Source organism: Caretta caretta, chromosome 3, assembly GCF_965140235.1.
Source record: "Caretta caretta isolate rCarCar2 chromosome 3, rCarCar1.hap1, whole genome shotgun sequence".
Lineage (NCBI taxonomy): Eukaryota > Metazoa > Chordata > Testudines > Cheloniidae > Caretta > Caretta caretta.
In genome coordinates, this window is record NC_134208.1 from 30,745,536 (window position 1) to 30,761,996 (window position 16,461).

The window sequence follows — 16,461 nt, forward strand, 5'->3', positions numbered from 1 at the left end:
CACACCAAAACCTGTAATTCAAATGTGTATATCAAACACGTACATACCTTCAGAAAGCTCTCTCCTCACAAATAATGCTTCTTGGTAAACTATCCATAGATTGTGGGCTAGTGGGCATCTTTAAAAAGTGTGCAGTAAACATTTACTGCAGCAAAAAGAAAAGACTATTTCTGTTGTGGAGCTGCTCAAGTACTTTGCTAGCTTAACATAATGGTTTGTAGTGCTACCGTCTCGATAGAATGGACATGAATATGGGTAATTTTGATACTTTCAAATCAGTACCGTTGTTTTGCTTTAGTCAAGTATTCAGTCAGCTTAATTGGGAGAATTTCCTATATCCTACTCTCCTTTGAAGTCCTCTGATAACATTATGCTGTTTTGTTTTTGTTTTGTTCCACCTCTTCCCCCACCCCCCCCCAAACACCCCCAGGCCTTGCCCATCTCATTGGATCACCACTACTCAGAGCATATATGCATGGCTTTTTCATGGACATACGACTGTATCACAAGGTAAATAAGGTTAATTCATTAAGGCTGATCCTTATTTTGGTACATTTTTGCCATTATGTATACTGTATATTTACTAATTTATATATTTACTCCTTCATTATTTGTTTCCTTTCTTTAATGCCTTCTATTTGTGTTTAAAAGGTGAAAATGATGGTCAATCCATTTGCCTACGAGGAATATAGAAAAGAGAAAATTAGACAGAAGATAGAAGAAACACGTGCACAAAGAGTTCAACTAAAGGTAGAAAATTTTTAGAGAAAATTGTTCATATGGAATAATGTAAAATAACTAAACCACAGAGCTGTAACTGGATTAGGAGTTTATGGTGTTTCGCCTCATACATGAGTTTGTTGATGTTACCATGTATATGGAACCCAATTTGATTAAAAGAAACCTGAGATGAAGCAGTAGAAGAAAATGGACACTTTAGTCTTGTCATGCTTCAAAACTTCCCCAGACTACTCAAGGCATAAAGCTTGCACTTTTTTTCTACTTCTACATGTAAAACTGGAGGTTTACCAAATGACTCAGATCCTTAAAATGCAGTTATGCCCTGAAAAGTGACTGTTGAAAATGGTATCATGGGCTTCCATGTTTGTTTATCAAGGCTTTACAGATCAAATCTGCTCAGCATACAAAAAAAAAAAAAAACTCCCCCCCCTAACTATCTGTCCTGATATCTTATCCCTGCCAAGGCCAAAGATGCTTCAGCATTTCAGTACAACCCTACCATTTCCTTTGGACTAGTGATCAGAGAGACTATACAGCTTCTGCAGCTTTCTAGGTGCTGTGTTAACACTGCTTTTGCCCTGTGGTTATGGCAGATGAATGACCTCTTCTGAAACCATGATATGGCTTCGCAGTCAACAATTAGAAGGTGAATACATGGTATGCCATTTGCCAGAAGACTCAGTACTGCTTTGGGGACTTTGACCTTTCTTATTAACTTGACAGGGAATAGTCCCGTGACTGTTTCTGTGCTTAGGTCTTAGGAAGCTGTTAGGTTAAACATTTTTTATAATAATGCCTGTAACTGTATTGGATGGGTAAATCCAGTTTTTCATTAATTTGGGTTGAACTTTGTGATCACAGTGAGGAAAAAAGTAGAGATGGTAGAGATTATTTTTGTCCTTGGAACTAAATTCATGATTGTCAAATGTGTAATGTAGCCAAAATTTCTTGGGCACGAAAGAATAATATACTGATGAGTTCTACATTTCCTTTTTTTCATTAGAAACTTCCAAAGGTTAATAAAGACTTGGCACTCAAGCTGATTGAAGAGGAAGAGGAACAGCAGCCTACTAGAAAAAAGAAACAAAAGGTAAGACTTTATGTAGGAGGTGTCCAAAACGCTACAGAAGCACCAGGATAATAAATTGTTCTTGTGTTCATTATTATAAATGGTTAGGCAGATTCGTAGGTCAGTGTTCCTTTGTTTTTTAGATGATCATACACTGAATCTTCTAAATAGGTGGCTTTCCAGTGGAATTCATCAGTGCTAGGGAATCAGGAATACAGTGTGATAACATCTGGCCAATTGTATAACAAACCTATAATGGGGAAGCACTTGCTGTGGAGATGAGGTGGGATGGAGAGTCCAAAAACACTCTAACTTTTGATTAGTAGAGTATCCAAAGAAATAAACCTATCTACCTTCTTACTTCTCTCTCTCTCTCTCTCTCTCTGTCTCGCCTACAATGTGCGAGGCATTGTCCATATTATAGGATGTGACAGTTCTTGTCCCAAAGAGCGAACAGTGTAAATATTGTACTTTGTTCACTCTGATGCAACAGTAACTCTTGTACAATTGATATTGAAAATGCCATATGTTTTAGATACAGGCAGGTCTGAACAAATGTTTAGTATCTGGTGGAAGAGAAAAATAGCATATTGCAAACCAATGGTGGAGCTGTTTAACACCTTTTGATGGCTCTTTCCAACATGGGCCATATAAAATCTGCCCTGACACCCTCCTGGTATGCAGCAGAGACTCCCTTTACTTTATATAGATGAGAAGGGTGACTGAGCTACAACAGAAGAGCACTGGAATTCGTATAGTTAGCAGAAAAAACATACGGTTCATGTGGTGTCTGATCAGGTGAGAGTTTCTGGCTGGCAAGTGGGATGGTAGGAAGAGAGAAAGGGGTGAAGAGGTAGATGATGGTGGTGGAGTCTTCACTGCAAACTTTCTGAGCATCTATCAAAAGTCTCAGCTTTTACTTTCATAGTATATTTGTTTGGAGATATATATTATACACTGTGCATTAAAGTAGAAATAAAATGCCATATAAAAATACAGGTTCTGAATATTTCCCTGAAACAATATTAAGGATTTTACCAAGGACAGGTGATTTAGTTTTTGTTTGTTCTGCTGTTTATTTTTAGATTAGACCATTAGCCAGACATTTGTAGATACTAAGCTTCTCTAATTTAAACCTATCCCCTCTTATGTTTTTTCCTTTCTAAGCAGCTGTGAAAACAAATAGTTGGACCAGAGAGAGCCCTCCTGGTAGAAATTTTGCAGCTGCATCAGGCAAAAGGGTGTTTTTTTTTTTTAATTAAAGGAAAAAAGTCTTGAGGAAATCTTTAATATGAAGCATATTAATACTAGTTGAAATTATAAATTCCTTATGCCTGATCCTGGGTCCAGTAAAGTCAGTGGCAAAACTACCATTGGCTCCAGTGTTGCAGAATTAGGCCCTTTAATGAGACAGACAAAATTGTCTCTTTCCTTGCTATGTTTGGGATTGGTTGGTGGGGGGGAGGGAGAAAGGATGCATAGAACCATTGTGGGGGGAGAGTTGTAAATATTTTTGATACTAAAGCAGTCTTATAAAATATGAATGGAAATGCATCTCTGAGGAATAGTGTTTCATATGTGATGGAACCGTCCTAGTCAAGCAGTTTTCTCCACCTGTAAACATGGCTGATTAGCTAACAGATGCAGAGGAATGTCCAAGTTCACATATATTCAACACATTATCGATGCTAGAGTTGGTTTCATGGAAACATTTTTTTTGTGTCAAACGGTTTCATTAGGACACAGAGGACTCTTAGATCTAGAAAAGGAGATATCCTGTCTCAGTACTAAGCACCTGTCCTTAATGATTTCAAAAATAAAAATAGACTATTTTTTTAACTATTTTGTCATCTCAGCAGTAGTAGTGCATAATGACATGTCATAACATAATGTAAAAATGAAGAAAAAACATAAAATAAATTCTAAAATAAATATTTGAAATTCCCAAATGAAATTATCGTGCCAAAAAGAAATTTCAAATTTTAAAAGTCAGAATTTCCCATGAACTGGAAAGTTGGAGTTTTGACCAGCTCTAATAGACACTTACCTTGAAATATAAAACACTGGACCTGAGGTTCCTATAGTTTGAATAGCAGAATATGTATTGTTAACAGATGTGTCAGAATAGTTTTTGTGATTTATATGAAAATAGTAAAACCATACTATAGATAAATTGAATAGATCTTGATGTAAATGGTCTGGGAGAACCAAGCAATCAATACCTATATCCAGTTGTCTTTTCTTGCTTAATTAAACCTGAGTAGTAATTGAATGAGCTTTACGTTTTAAATCATTGTACCAGCATTTGTTTCAAAATTTTGTAACTGTTGTTTTTCTTCTCCATTGTAGAATCTGCCTAACATTCTCACTGATGACCGGTTCAAAGTCATGTTTGAGAACCCAGATTTCCAGGTGGATGAGAAGAGTGAAGAATTTAGGCTGCTTAATCCACTCGTTTCTAAAATAAGTGAGAAAAGAAAGAAGAAACTAAAGATTTTAGAACAGCAAGAAGCACAAGAGCAGGTAAAACTTTTTCCTTCTAGGTTAGGATTACTTCTAGTTCTTTGTTTTTTATTACAAGCATTCAGGCTTTTCTTTTATGGACCTTAGAAAGGTGAAGAAAACAATGGAAAATTATCAATCTGTCTATAAATGAGTGTGATTAAGATTTATATACGTAACTTAATATTAAATTAATATTAATGTCTAAATATACTAATTTATTGTTATATCTATCACATAGTGTGTCTGTGAATGTAATTAGCATTCACTCTGCATGCTGTATTTGGTTAATGTATTAGAATTCTAGTTTTCTTCAAATTGGACATATGTAGAGATTGTCACGTACTCTAATTGGGCAAATAGTTTTTAAAAGAATCAGTTAATGGTTCCTTAGAGTAACTATTTTTGTCTGCAGGAAGAGGAGGAAGAGCCAGAAGGGAAACCAAGTGATGCAGAAAGTTCTGAGACTTCAGATGATGAGAGAGGCTGGGTTGAAGAGGTCAGGAAACAGCGCAAACTTCTACGCCAAGAGGAAAAAGTAAAACGGCAGGAAAGGTTCAAGGAAGGTCAGCAAACAACGTTGAAACCCCAATTCCTTGAGCTTAAAACAGGGGAGGAATTCAGAAGCTTCAAGGACTCTGCCAAAAAGCAAAAGTTAATGAAGTAAGACTAACACTTCAGTTTAATGACGTTTGGTTGGCTTGTTCGCGACTGTCTTTTTGTTATGGGGGCCCAGGTTATTTTATTTAGCAGGCACAATGGTCCTGGAATCAGTTTCTACAGCTAGACTTTTGTAATGAGGGGGCATAATTTGAAGTGACACTCATTTCATCTCTTATTCCCTTGTTATGTGAATGTGGTATGTGTATTCCCTGTGCCTTACTTTAAGGGAAAAGAGTAAGGGTTGGATACTTTGAACTAGATTGGGAGGCCCTTACCCCACACTGGTGAGAAGTTTCTCATATAGATAGTCCCATTGATGTTAGTGGGACTACTTCATGTGAGTATCAGTTCACCAGTGTGAATAAAGGGGCTTACAATTTCACCCTGTGTGATCTCTTCCCATTAGAAAACATAGAGTACCCCATGATTTCTCCGTGCTTACAAAGTAAACCTCTCTTTGCTGGGCAGGGACAGTAAAAACATGTTTTGACCTAGATAGGTCCAAAATGTCTGGATTCTATAAAAAATAATCTATTTTAGTTGTCAGAGTTCTAGTCTCCAGGCTTTCTCCTTGCAGTGCTAAAAGCCATGGTTAAATATTTTGTCTGAGTTTCATATTTTGTTTGTATATAGTGTTGTTCTAGCCTTGTTGGTTCCAGAATATTAGAGAGACCAGGTGGGAGATGCAGTATCTTTTATTGGAACAACCTCTGTTAGTGAGACAAGCTTTTGAGCTGATACAGAGCTCTTCTTCAGGCCTGGGGAAAGGACTGAGAGTGTCACAGCTAAACACAAGTTGGAACAGGTTGTTTAGCATAGTGGGTTGCACTCCCCTAGGGGACTTGGAGGAATATTTGGTGGGGGAGGTGGGCAGGGCCCAGGGCAGCCCCCAGTGGGGGGCAGGTAAGCACACATTTTAAGGGAGCATTCAAGGCGAAGTGGCCAGTTGACACTTTTCTAGTCATAGGGGTGAAAGGAGACATTAAAAATCATGGACTGAATAGAGACACTGGATTTATGGCTTATTTGCAACTATCTATAACCCACTAAGCTGCCTCCTTGTTTTTTTTTTCCTCCTTCCTTGCCTCATGACAGGAGACGTGTTAAATACAATTTTGTTTGTATCCTTTAACTCAGCTGTTAGCTAAAGCAGTAGGATTCTGTATCTAGAGCATTTCTGTCCTTTAGAGATGACAGAAAGTGTCCTGATTTTCCAGGTGTTTAGTGCCACACATTCTCATTGACCTCACTTAGATATCCGCAGCATTTCAAAAAATCAGACTTTTATTACAATTTTATTAATTGGAGAGCTGTGCTGAAACTAATTAAGAAGCCTTGAAAGACAGCAGCTGCTGAGATAGATATGTCACAGCATGCCAAGTGCTCAGCATAGCTCTGACTAGAATGAATGCTATAACAAGAGGGCGATTATACATGCCAAAACATTTCCTACACAAATAGTGAACAAATGCATCCATCCTAATGTCTGATGATCATTTTGCTACTGTTCAGATTGGGCAGATTTGTCAAGGTACCATTTTGTCACTCAGCTGCATGTTGATGGGCATTTTAGAAATAGTTAAGTAACACAGTGATGTGCATTGAAAGGAAACACTGAACCCAAAACCTCTAGGACCTGTTTTTTTGTTTTTGTTTTTTTTTAAACTATAAAATTGGTTCTGTAATATCAACCTTTGGGTTCTACTATAAGCACTATAGAAATCCCTAAGATAGAAAACAATACAAGAAACAATTTTCTTATGGAGTGCTATCTAAAACAAACACACAGCATCATAAAAACTCTGCAGTTCATATGCATGTGGGGGGGTTCTTTGCTCGTAAATGTTATCAACATGTGTGAAGAGGCCAGTGCTCAAAAATCTATGCACTTGGAGGCCAGGTTAAAGAACCTTGGGAAGAGACCAACAATCTACATGTTCTGTCTGTAAAGTGACATACACATCTTGGGCACCATATTATAAATCCTAATTGAGATTAGTACTTTAACCTTTGTCTGTTCTGCAGGTTTGCTCGCATTTTCCCTGCTCACTTTTTATTAGCAAATTTTACACACAGCAGGTTTGTGTTCATATCTTTATTCAGTGTACATGTTCTGGATGCTTCAACTCCTTATCTAGAATCTTCTTCAGCTTACGTATTAAGTTTTCAGATTACTTGCTCCTGGCTGTTTTCCTTCTTTTCATTCCAGGGGATGGGGCTGCTTTTGTGCCCTTTTGAGGTTTCCAGAGGCATACAGATTGTAGTGTAAGGTCACCGGGTGCTCTGTCAGAGGGGAGTGGATTGTGTGCATCTTTGTTTTGCTACTTCAGCCAATGATCTGAAAAGGAGAACAAATTGTGATCAGGTGGCATGTGCTCTGATTTCCATTGCAACAGGGGCAGAAATGGAAGCACGTTTCACTATTGCCAACCTACTGTTTTGTAAGTGCACGCAATGACCTCTGATTAAGGTGTTCTGTCCCACTGAAAGAAACTTTCAGATGCTTCCTTGATCTTAAATGAAATGACTGAGGAGCAATCACAAACAGATGGGAACCTTAACTGTAAGCAAGCAGACTGAAAGATTCAGTTAACAAGCTAAAGTCAGCTCTAGATAAGACTTAAAAGTTCAGAAGAAATTAGTACAGTGCAACACAGCAGGAAAGAAATTACTGTGGAAATTAAGTAGAGTAAAGAATCTTCTGTGTGGATGGGTGGTTGGGTGTGTGTCTGTGTGCATGTGGGTATATTTGTTTTCTGTTGTAGAGGAGAAAATTGTAGAGGAGCAAATACTGTAGATCTCTTCATGGGATAAAGGAGTACCTGTGATGACAAACTGAGTAGACTTTAAAAACACTGCCGTTTGGAAAAAGTGCCTATTGTACTACCAGTGGGCATGACGTTTTACAAACGTAAAACAAGACATGATTCCACCATGTGGGGCTTAGGCAAAACACAAATAAGACATAGTGACGTGATAGCAAATGAAATGAAGAAGAAATAGGATAATTAAACAAGTGAAGTGGACTGGAGTGCACATCGCATCCTTTTCCTTTTTCAGTGAACTGCTGTTGTCATGTCACGTGAAATTCTTTCTCCGCGGAAGAAAATGTTTAAATTACGAATTCTGTGAAGAGTGATCCCATTTACACTCAGTCAAGAAGCATTCAGATTGCACATGGGGTACTCCCCAAACTCTTCCAAAACCTTAAATTATCAGCTGCTGTCAGTTTATAATACCATATAGCTGATCTGATGCAAAGCATGATTTGTCCTGGTCTCTGCTTATCATAAAGGCACAATCATCATAGTGTCAGCTAGCTTTATTATTTAGAACCATGTTTGCACATGGTAGAATTTTGTAAAGAAGACTAGCCCTAAAGAGAAGTCTACTGGCCCTATAGAATGATAAATGCTCAGCACTTTTATCCTGACTCCTTAAGCAATGTACTGAAAATTGGAAAGATTGTAGTGGCATGTACCATCTGGTGATTCTGGCATGTTTGTCTTTGATTTGATTTAACCAATTTAAAGAATGATGGTCTGTGACCAACATAATTAAGTACCTTAATGCCTCCACTACCCACTTAATGGCAAAGCGTTTTTTCTATAGTTGTATAATGTTCCTGGGGAAACAGTTTATGACTTATATAAAACTGGGTGTTTCTTTGTCAAGTTCCTGACTCAGCGCTGCTCCAAGCCCAACTTCTAAAGAATTGGTGTACACTTAAAAATTTCTTCATAAATTCAAGGATTCTCAGGACAGGAGCATTCTGAAGCATATTCTTAAATGCAGCAAAGTCCTTAAGAGTAGTCTCCAATGACATTTACGTAGCGAGCAGACTGAGCTCAGAACCAGTACTCCATCCTCATTCTACTTTGACTTGTCAGCCATGTTTGACACTGTTGACCATGTTCTTCTTGAAATTCTTCTTTGGTTCCATGACACACTCTCCTGCTTCACATCCTACCGCTCATCACTCCTTCAGAGGATTCTCCTTATCCCCACTCCAACTTTTTGTGAGGATTTCACAGGACTCTGTCTGTGGTCCCCTTCTCTTCTCCCTCTACACCTTATCTCTGGGTACTTTATTTGCAAACAAATTCAAATACCATCTCTGTGCTGACAGCTTCACAGATCTATCTATCTACTCCAGGCATGTCTCCTGTCCAAATTAAAATCTTGGCCAGTCTTTCTGACATCTCCTCATAGATGTCCAGCCATTAGCTCAATTTCAACATGGCTAAAAGAGCTCTTAATTTTCCCCTTTCCTTTCCCTCCAAAACTAATCAAAGCAAAACAACCAAAACCCTCCCTGCTACTGCCTTTATTGGTCACACTGGACAACACGAACATCCTGCCTGTCGCTCAGACCCACAACCAGGGTGTCATCTTCAATTCAGCCTGCGCGTGAAGACATAGACCTCTCTCTATGTCCAAATCTTTCAGACTCTTTCTGTGTAATATCTCTTAAGATACAACCTTTCATATCCGTCTCCTATAGCTAAGACTCTCGTCCAGACTATCATCATATCGTGTCTTGATTACAGTGACATCCTTTTCTCTGGTCTTGACAAATGCAGTCGTGCCCTGCTCATATCCATTGAGAATGCTGCTGCAAAGACCATTTTCCTACCACAGTGCTTTGACCATGTCTTCCAATCTCTCTGCATCAAATATAAGTTGCTTGTCTTCACTTTCAAACCCTTCCCAATCTATTGCAACCCTATCTTTCATTCTCTGTCAACATGTCAGCCTCCATCATCCACTTATTAAAATTTCAGATAATTCCCTTTGTGTCTTCTCACATGTTGCACCTCCTTAAAACTCCTCTGCTCTGATGCCTGCAAAAACTCCACAACTATTAAGCCGCTGGTGTGCTGAGATCAGCCTATTATGCTGACCATTGTTTCCTTGTGCTCCCCTGTCTGTCTGTATCCATCTGTTGATTCCTGTCTTACGCTTTGTTTCTGCCCCAAAGAGCTTACGATCTGTCATCTTTTTCTGTCTTTGTACAAAGCCTAGCAGGAGTCCTTGGCTGGGACTCCTACGTGCTATGGTAATACAAATAATAAATAATAATTGAACAGCAATCTTAGTGTACCCGTTGGGCCATGTTTTTGGAGGAGATAAAAAGTATGTTTCCTTCCCCTTCGCTATGTATGGAGTAGTTGTATGTCACAACATAGATGTTTAAGCAATATTTTTGTGAGTGCATACCACACAGATACATATATGCACCACCTTATTTATAGAATAAAGCTATTATCCTATAGCATTTTCCTACTATCTCCCGCACATTAATTTTCCTCTGACTGAAGCACCATCCAAGCAGTCATGCTAAAGAATTGCTGGGTAGTAGCCACATTTCTCTCATTCACTTTCAAAGGGGAGAAAAGTGAACTTCAGTTTAAAGTAGAAATCCCGCTACACTGTCAGTGACTGATCTCCTGCCATAGTTAGCTCTGAGGCTTAGCTTGTCTTCTCAAATAGCACAGATGGAACAAGTTTTTACAAGTTCTCACTGAAAAATATACTGGAGAAAAACCAGAGTCAAAATAGCTAGTCATGGGGGGAAAGCAATTCTTGACAGTAATTTTGTATAGTTCATATGAAAAAGCCTTTCATATACATAAATTATTTTTTAACCAACATCCTGCAAACTCCCCTGGCTCCATACTGAGGGCCCAGTCTTTCAGCCATTTGTCTGTCTGTTTTTTCCCTTCATAAAAGTAATCTGTGAAATATATACATCAGTACCTTGCTGATAATTTGCACAAAAAAGGCAGTCTCTCTCCCCATCTCAACAAAGATCTAATAGTGAGATTGTGGATTTCTAAGACTTCATTACAGTTATGAATGAATGAAGTATACTTCATTTATAATGAATGCTTTAAATGTAGTTTAAAAGTAAACTACAATTGTCAGACTAAATGATGTATATTGCATAATAAAGTTTAATCTTCCTTATTGATTGGTCATTTAGGCCCTGTCCTATTTGCAGTTAGTATTACAGTACTGTACTACATAGGGCCCCAATCATGGATCAAGGCCGCATTGTGCTAGGGACTGTGCAAACACCTAACAGACACAGTCCCTCCCCCAAAGAGTTTAGACTCTGTTTCAGTGGGAGAAGGGGTCTGTCCACATAGAGCTCCATATGGAATCAGGGTCTGTCTTGCTAATTCAGAAAAATTCAGTCATTCACAAAGGTCTTCCATTCATTAGTGCAGAATCATGAGGTTTGACTCTATTTTTAAATTTTTAAATCTAAACCTATGATAGGTATAGAATATTTTCTCCTGATATAGAAGTAGGATGAAACTTTTAGAATCACTTACATTGGGCTCCCATACCGCCAGTGTTATTTTAATCAGCTCAGGTAGCTGCTACAAATAAGGGAGTCAGAAATGCCTATTATAATGGGGGGAAAAATCAAAATAAATGTTCGTAGAAGGTAGAAAGTATTTTTGGCTTTAGAAACTAAGGTTGCTAAGCAAAATGGGTGCATTTTGCTTTAAAATGCCTGTCTTACATTTTATTTAAGATCAATACACTAGAATATCTACTGCAACTGAATTACTTGGCACCTGCAGATATTCCATAGAAAACTGTTGTCATAGCACATGTTGGTTCAGTGGGAATGGCATGGACTAATTGGGTCTGGTTTGTGTCTGAACTAAGGCCTGAATTTAAAAATTAAAAAAATCTGTCAGAAGTTGAAAAACGGCTGTACAATGAGCAATGCTTGAAGGGAATAACTGAAACTTGCTTTTCATATGTGTTGGCTGCATGTATGTTGCTTAATAATGGGGTGCAGAATGACAGAAGTACAACCCAATTGCAATTTTTTTGCACGTTATAGGATTTGACTGTTTTGTAGAGTTTGTGATTTCTTCTGTTTGCTATTGTAAAGACTGATGATACAATGTGATGTGACAAGAATAGAAACAGGCTTTTCTTTAATTGTTCTCTGCAGAAAAACTCTTGGAGATCGTTTGAAGCTTGAAGAAAAGCTTGGCACACTCAGTGTATCTGATACCACAGTAGGCAGCAAACAGATGACATTCAAATTAAAAAAGGTGAGTTAAAAAATATCTTCTGTAAATAAGATAATGCACAGGATGATAAATTTGTCATCTGAAAAAACAGGGAGCCCAAATCCATCCAAAACAGATGTGCTTCTTGATTTCTTCATAAATTGACTGCACCTTTACTTTTTTGCACACCCGTGTGTGTGTGTGGGCAGCCCCACCAGACTCATATCGTGGTGGGAAACACTAGTTCCCTCTCTTAGTAGATCATCTGTAGCTATATCATCCAATGCTAGCACCTTGTCAATTCTCACAGTATTGTGTTTGATCAGTACTTGATTGATAGGCAAAAAATACCCAGGATGCTGAAAGAAGTGGTGATGATGTCCTGTAGGTGAGAGTCTTCCCCCTGAGTCGTTAGTGATGGGAGTGTCTCATATTGATAAAACAGAACTTCCGACGACTTTGATCACTGAAGTTCCATGGCACTATTGACAAGAATAAGAAATGTAGTTCCAATGTACTTGCCAAATTACAATTTGAGTGAGTAACTGCATTCTTCCCACCTAACTTTCCCAAGCAATTTCAACTGGATGGTGTTTTCGTAATTTCTTTCCGGAAACAGTTGTGTAGTTTCTAAAAAGCTGTTTCACCCTCCAGGTGATTGCATTTGGGGGGATGGGGAGGAGGCAAGGAGGAGGGAAATTGATTGCGTATGTGTTTACATATTCTGTAAACCACTTTGGGATCTCTGGGTGGAAAAGTGATGCACATGTAAAACATGGTCGGAGATGGTGAAAGATAAAGATTCATATTAGTTGATTCTTCAGCTGGTGAAATCTGTTTCAGTTAAAACTGGTCTTCCTCTGGGCAAGTTGTTCATCATCATCCATTTGTGTTCAGCACCTGTCAATTAACTCTCATCATGGAAGTAAAACTACAATAGTGTGGTCAGAATGTCTGAAGTAGTTATTAGAATGTGCCACTTTGGATAATTGGGACACAAAAGGTTAAGTAAACCAAAGTCACTGGAATTTCTTATTGTACTTCCTATCACCAATTTTTCACACGCGTTTCTCATCAACATTTCTCTGTATCCACTTTGGAATTTAAAATGTGTGGACTTTGGAATAAGTCACAGATTCCAGTGAAGCTCTGGAAAGGATCACCATTTCAGGAGCATTACCAGCAGGTGTAACTCCTTACAGCTAATTAAATGAGCGTTGCAGGGCTTCCCATGTATACCCTCTTTATAGTAGCTTTATATTAGAAAATGATGAGACAGAATGCTTCCTACAATTGATGATGGGGAACAAAAGAAAGATCAGCTTCCATAAAGATTTTTGCGGGAGGGGAAGATTTGGGAATAGTTGGAAATGCCATTCTGGATTTGATCCCAGCAGAATCAGTATATTACTTTGTTACAATTCTGTTGCAAGTGACTCCATTTAAAAGTTCTTCTCAGTGTGGGTGCTTTATTGAATATAGAAATGTACACAATTTATAATGGTAAGAAGGCCTAGTTAAAAGTAAATATGACACATAGTTCAGTGAATGTGGGCCCCCAGTGGCCTCTCTGTGAAGTGGGGAGAAGAGAGATGAAGAAAAGTAAAATGGGATGGAAAATCCCCCCTTCCCTGAGCCAATCCCACTGTAGTCCATGGGAGCAGAAAAAAAGTAGGGCTGGAAAGGAGCCATGTCATATGATATGATCTTTTCAAAAGATGAAGAAAATGCAGTTGGCAAGCCTAGAGGGAGTTTAACACTGCTAGGACCATCATTAACTCCTGCCTTTCATTGTCCCATCTCCAAGGTTTAGACACCGATATCATGCCCTTTTGGAAGAGGGCATAAAATTAATACATAGCCTTCATAAGAACAGCTGTACTGGGTCAGACCAATGGTCCATGTGGCCCAGTATCCTGTCTTCCAACAGTGGCCAATGCCACATGCTTCAGAGGTAATGAAGAGAACAGGGAACTATTGAGTGATCATCCCCGTTGTCCACTTTCAGGTTCTGGCAATTAAAGGCTTAGGACACCCAGAGCAACTATCTTGACTAATAGCCATTGATGGACCTATCCTCCATGAACTTCGTTAATTCTTTTTTGAACCCATTTATACTTTTGGCCTGCACAACACCTGTTGGCAATGAGTTCGACAGGTTGACTGTGCATTGCGTGAATTAGTACTTCCCTTTGTTTTTTGTTTTTGTTTTGTTTTGTTTTTCAATCTGCTGCCTATTAATTTTATTGGTTGACCCTTGGTCCTTGTGTTATGTGATGGGTTAAATAACACTTCCTTATTCACTTTCTCCACATCATTCATGATTTTATAACCTCTATCATAGCCCCACTTAGGTCATCTCTTTTCCAAGCTGAACACTCCCAATCCTTTTAATCACTCCTCAGATGGAAGTTGTTCTGTCCCTCTAATAATTTTTGTTGCCCTTCTCTGTGCCTTTTCCAATTCTAATATATCTTTTTTGAGATGTGGCAACCAGAACTGCATGCAGTATTCAAGGTGTGGGCATACCATGGATTTATTGAATGTCATGATATTTTCTGTCTTCTTATCTATCCTCCATGGGTTTGTATTTTTAGTTCTTGTGGATCAATGTAGTTTGGAGGTTGAACAGGTTTTGGTACCTGAGTGGCTCTGTGGTATCTGCTTCCCTCCAAATCCCAACTTCCCCCTCAAAGGAATTGATCATTGTTAACGTTACAAAGTTTATCTCCTGGTATTTCCTAGATGGTCTGTCTTTTTCCATTGTTTTTACTGAGGGGTCCACAATATTGTCCAGTGCCTTTCAATTCCAATTGTTTGCAGTGCTGTTGTAGCTGTGTTGTCCCAGGATATTGGAGAGAGAGGGGAGACACACAGTAGTTGAGATAATATCTTTTACTGAATCAACTTACACAGGGTTTTCTTCAGCGCTGGCCTTCTAATGTCCTTCATAACAAGTGACATTTGACTTAATCGGTAAAGTAGCATTTCTAATGTGCTGGATAAAGATGTGAAAGGGACTGTGTGGAAGCAAAGTCTGGTCATCAAAAGAGAAAAGCATGATTCAAGTCAGTTCCATATTAACAAGCTAATGCTTAAATCAATGCAACTTTATTTTCTAAAGAGTACTTTAGAATGCATTCTGGACAATGGTAGGAAACCCCTTTTTATGCTATCACATAGCAAGTTTGATATCTGCTTATAGGGTAAGAACAGCGGATAAATTTAAAAGTCCAAAAAGCAATAACTTTTGGCAGTATAGTAAGTGTTGCAAAGAAATACTGTGTGGAGATTTAAGGTACTTAGGAGAGTTTCTTGAACCAAGAAATGTATTAACAAGGGTTTTATGGGGTATTCAGATGCTCTCCAGGAAAAAATATTTAAAATGCAAGAACAGTCATTGCAAGTTATTTAAAAACAATTATAATTTGTTTTAGGAGAGCTAGCACATGTTATAAAGACGTCTATTAAATTAGTCAAAATGGAGGTAGCTGAACAGTTAAAGCGAGGGGAATCTCAGGGTATGTTGACACTGCAGTTAAAAAGCAGTGGCTGGCCCATGCCAGTTGACTTGGGCTCAGTTTAAGGGGCTGTTTAATTGCAGTGTGGATGTTTGGGCTCAGGCTGTTGCCCAAGCTCTGGGACCCTCCCACCTCGCAGGGTCCTCGAGCCCGGCTCCCGACAAAGCCCGAATGTCTACACTGCAATTAAACAGCCCCTTAGCCTGATCCCCGTAGCCCGAATCAGCTGCCATGAGCCAGCCACTGGTTTTTAATTGCAGTGTAGACATACCCTTAGTAACTTTTTTTTTTTTTTTTTTTTTTAAGGAAAATCTTTTTGGATTAAATTGATCAGTTAATAATACTCATCCCATGCTTTGTGTGCCTTTCAGCAATCAAATTGTATTACTTTTTTTTGCTTGTTAGTGTAAAATGTTGCTAATGTACCAAAATGCTGAGTGGTGTAGTAAGTAAGTTCTTGATACGCTCATAAAAATATCTATGAAACTAAAGATACATAACTGGAAGGAATAAACTTCTGAATTAACTGGTTCATATACATTCAAAAAAGTGCTAAAAAGCAAAATGGCATGTATTGATTTAATGAATATAGAAACTAGTTCTTTCTGCATCTCCAATAATTGGCTCTTCGCTGTAGCAGACAAAGGTCTACTGGCTAGAAGCCAAATCTAGACAAATTCAGACTAGAAATAGGGCACACATATTTAACCATTGGAACCACTTACCAAGGGTCATGGTGGATTCTCTGTCACTGGCAATTTTAAAATCAATATTAGATCTTTTTCTAAAAGATATACTCCAGTTCAAAACAGGAATTATTTCGGGTAAAGCCTCTGGCCTGTGTTATAAAGGAGGTCAGACTAAATGATCACAGTGTGGTCCCTGCTGACGTTATCTATGAGTCTGAGTATGAGACAGATTGATT

The 16,461-nt window shown here is 38.5% G+C and overlaps 1 protein-coding gene across 1 annotated transcript in view; it reads left to right on the forward strand.

Moving 5' to 3' along the window:
- Positions 1–16,461, forward strand: part of NOL10 (nucleolar protein 10) — a 93,726-nt gene that overhangs the window by 72,028 nt on the left and 5,237 nt on the right. Inside the window, exons 15-20 of the mRNA XM_048845474.2 lie at positions 431–510; positions 652–750; positions 1,745–1,831; positions 4,160–4,333; positions 4,728–4,975; positions 11,955–12,057. Of these exons, the coding sequence (XP_048701431.1) occupies positions 431–510; positions 652–750; positions 1,745–1,831; positions 4,160–4,333; positions 4,728–4,975; positions 11,955–12,057 (791 nt within the window). The remainder of the gene's footprint in view (positions 1–430; positions 511–651; positions 751–1,744; positions 1,832–4,159; positions 4,334–4,727; positions 4,976–11,954; positions 12,058–16,461) is intronic.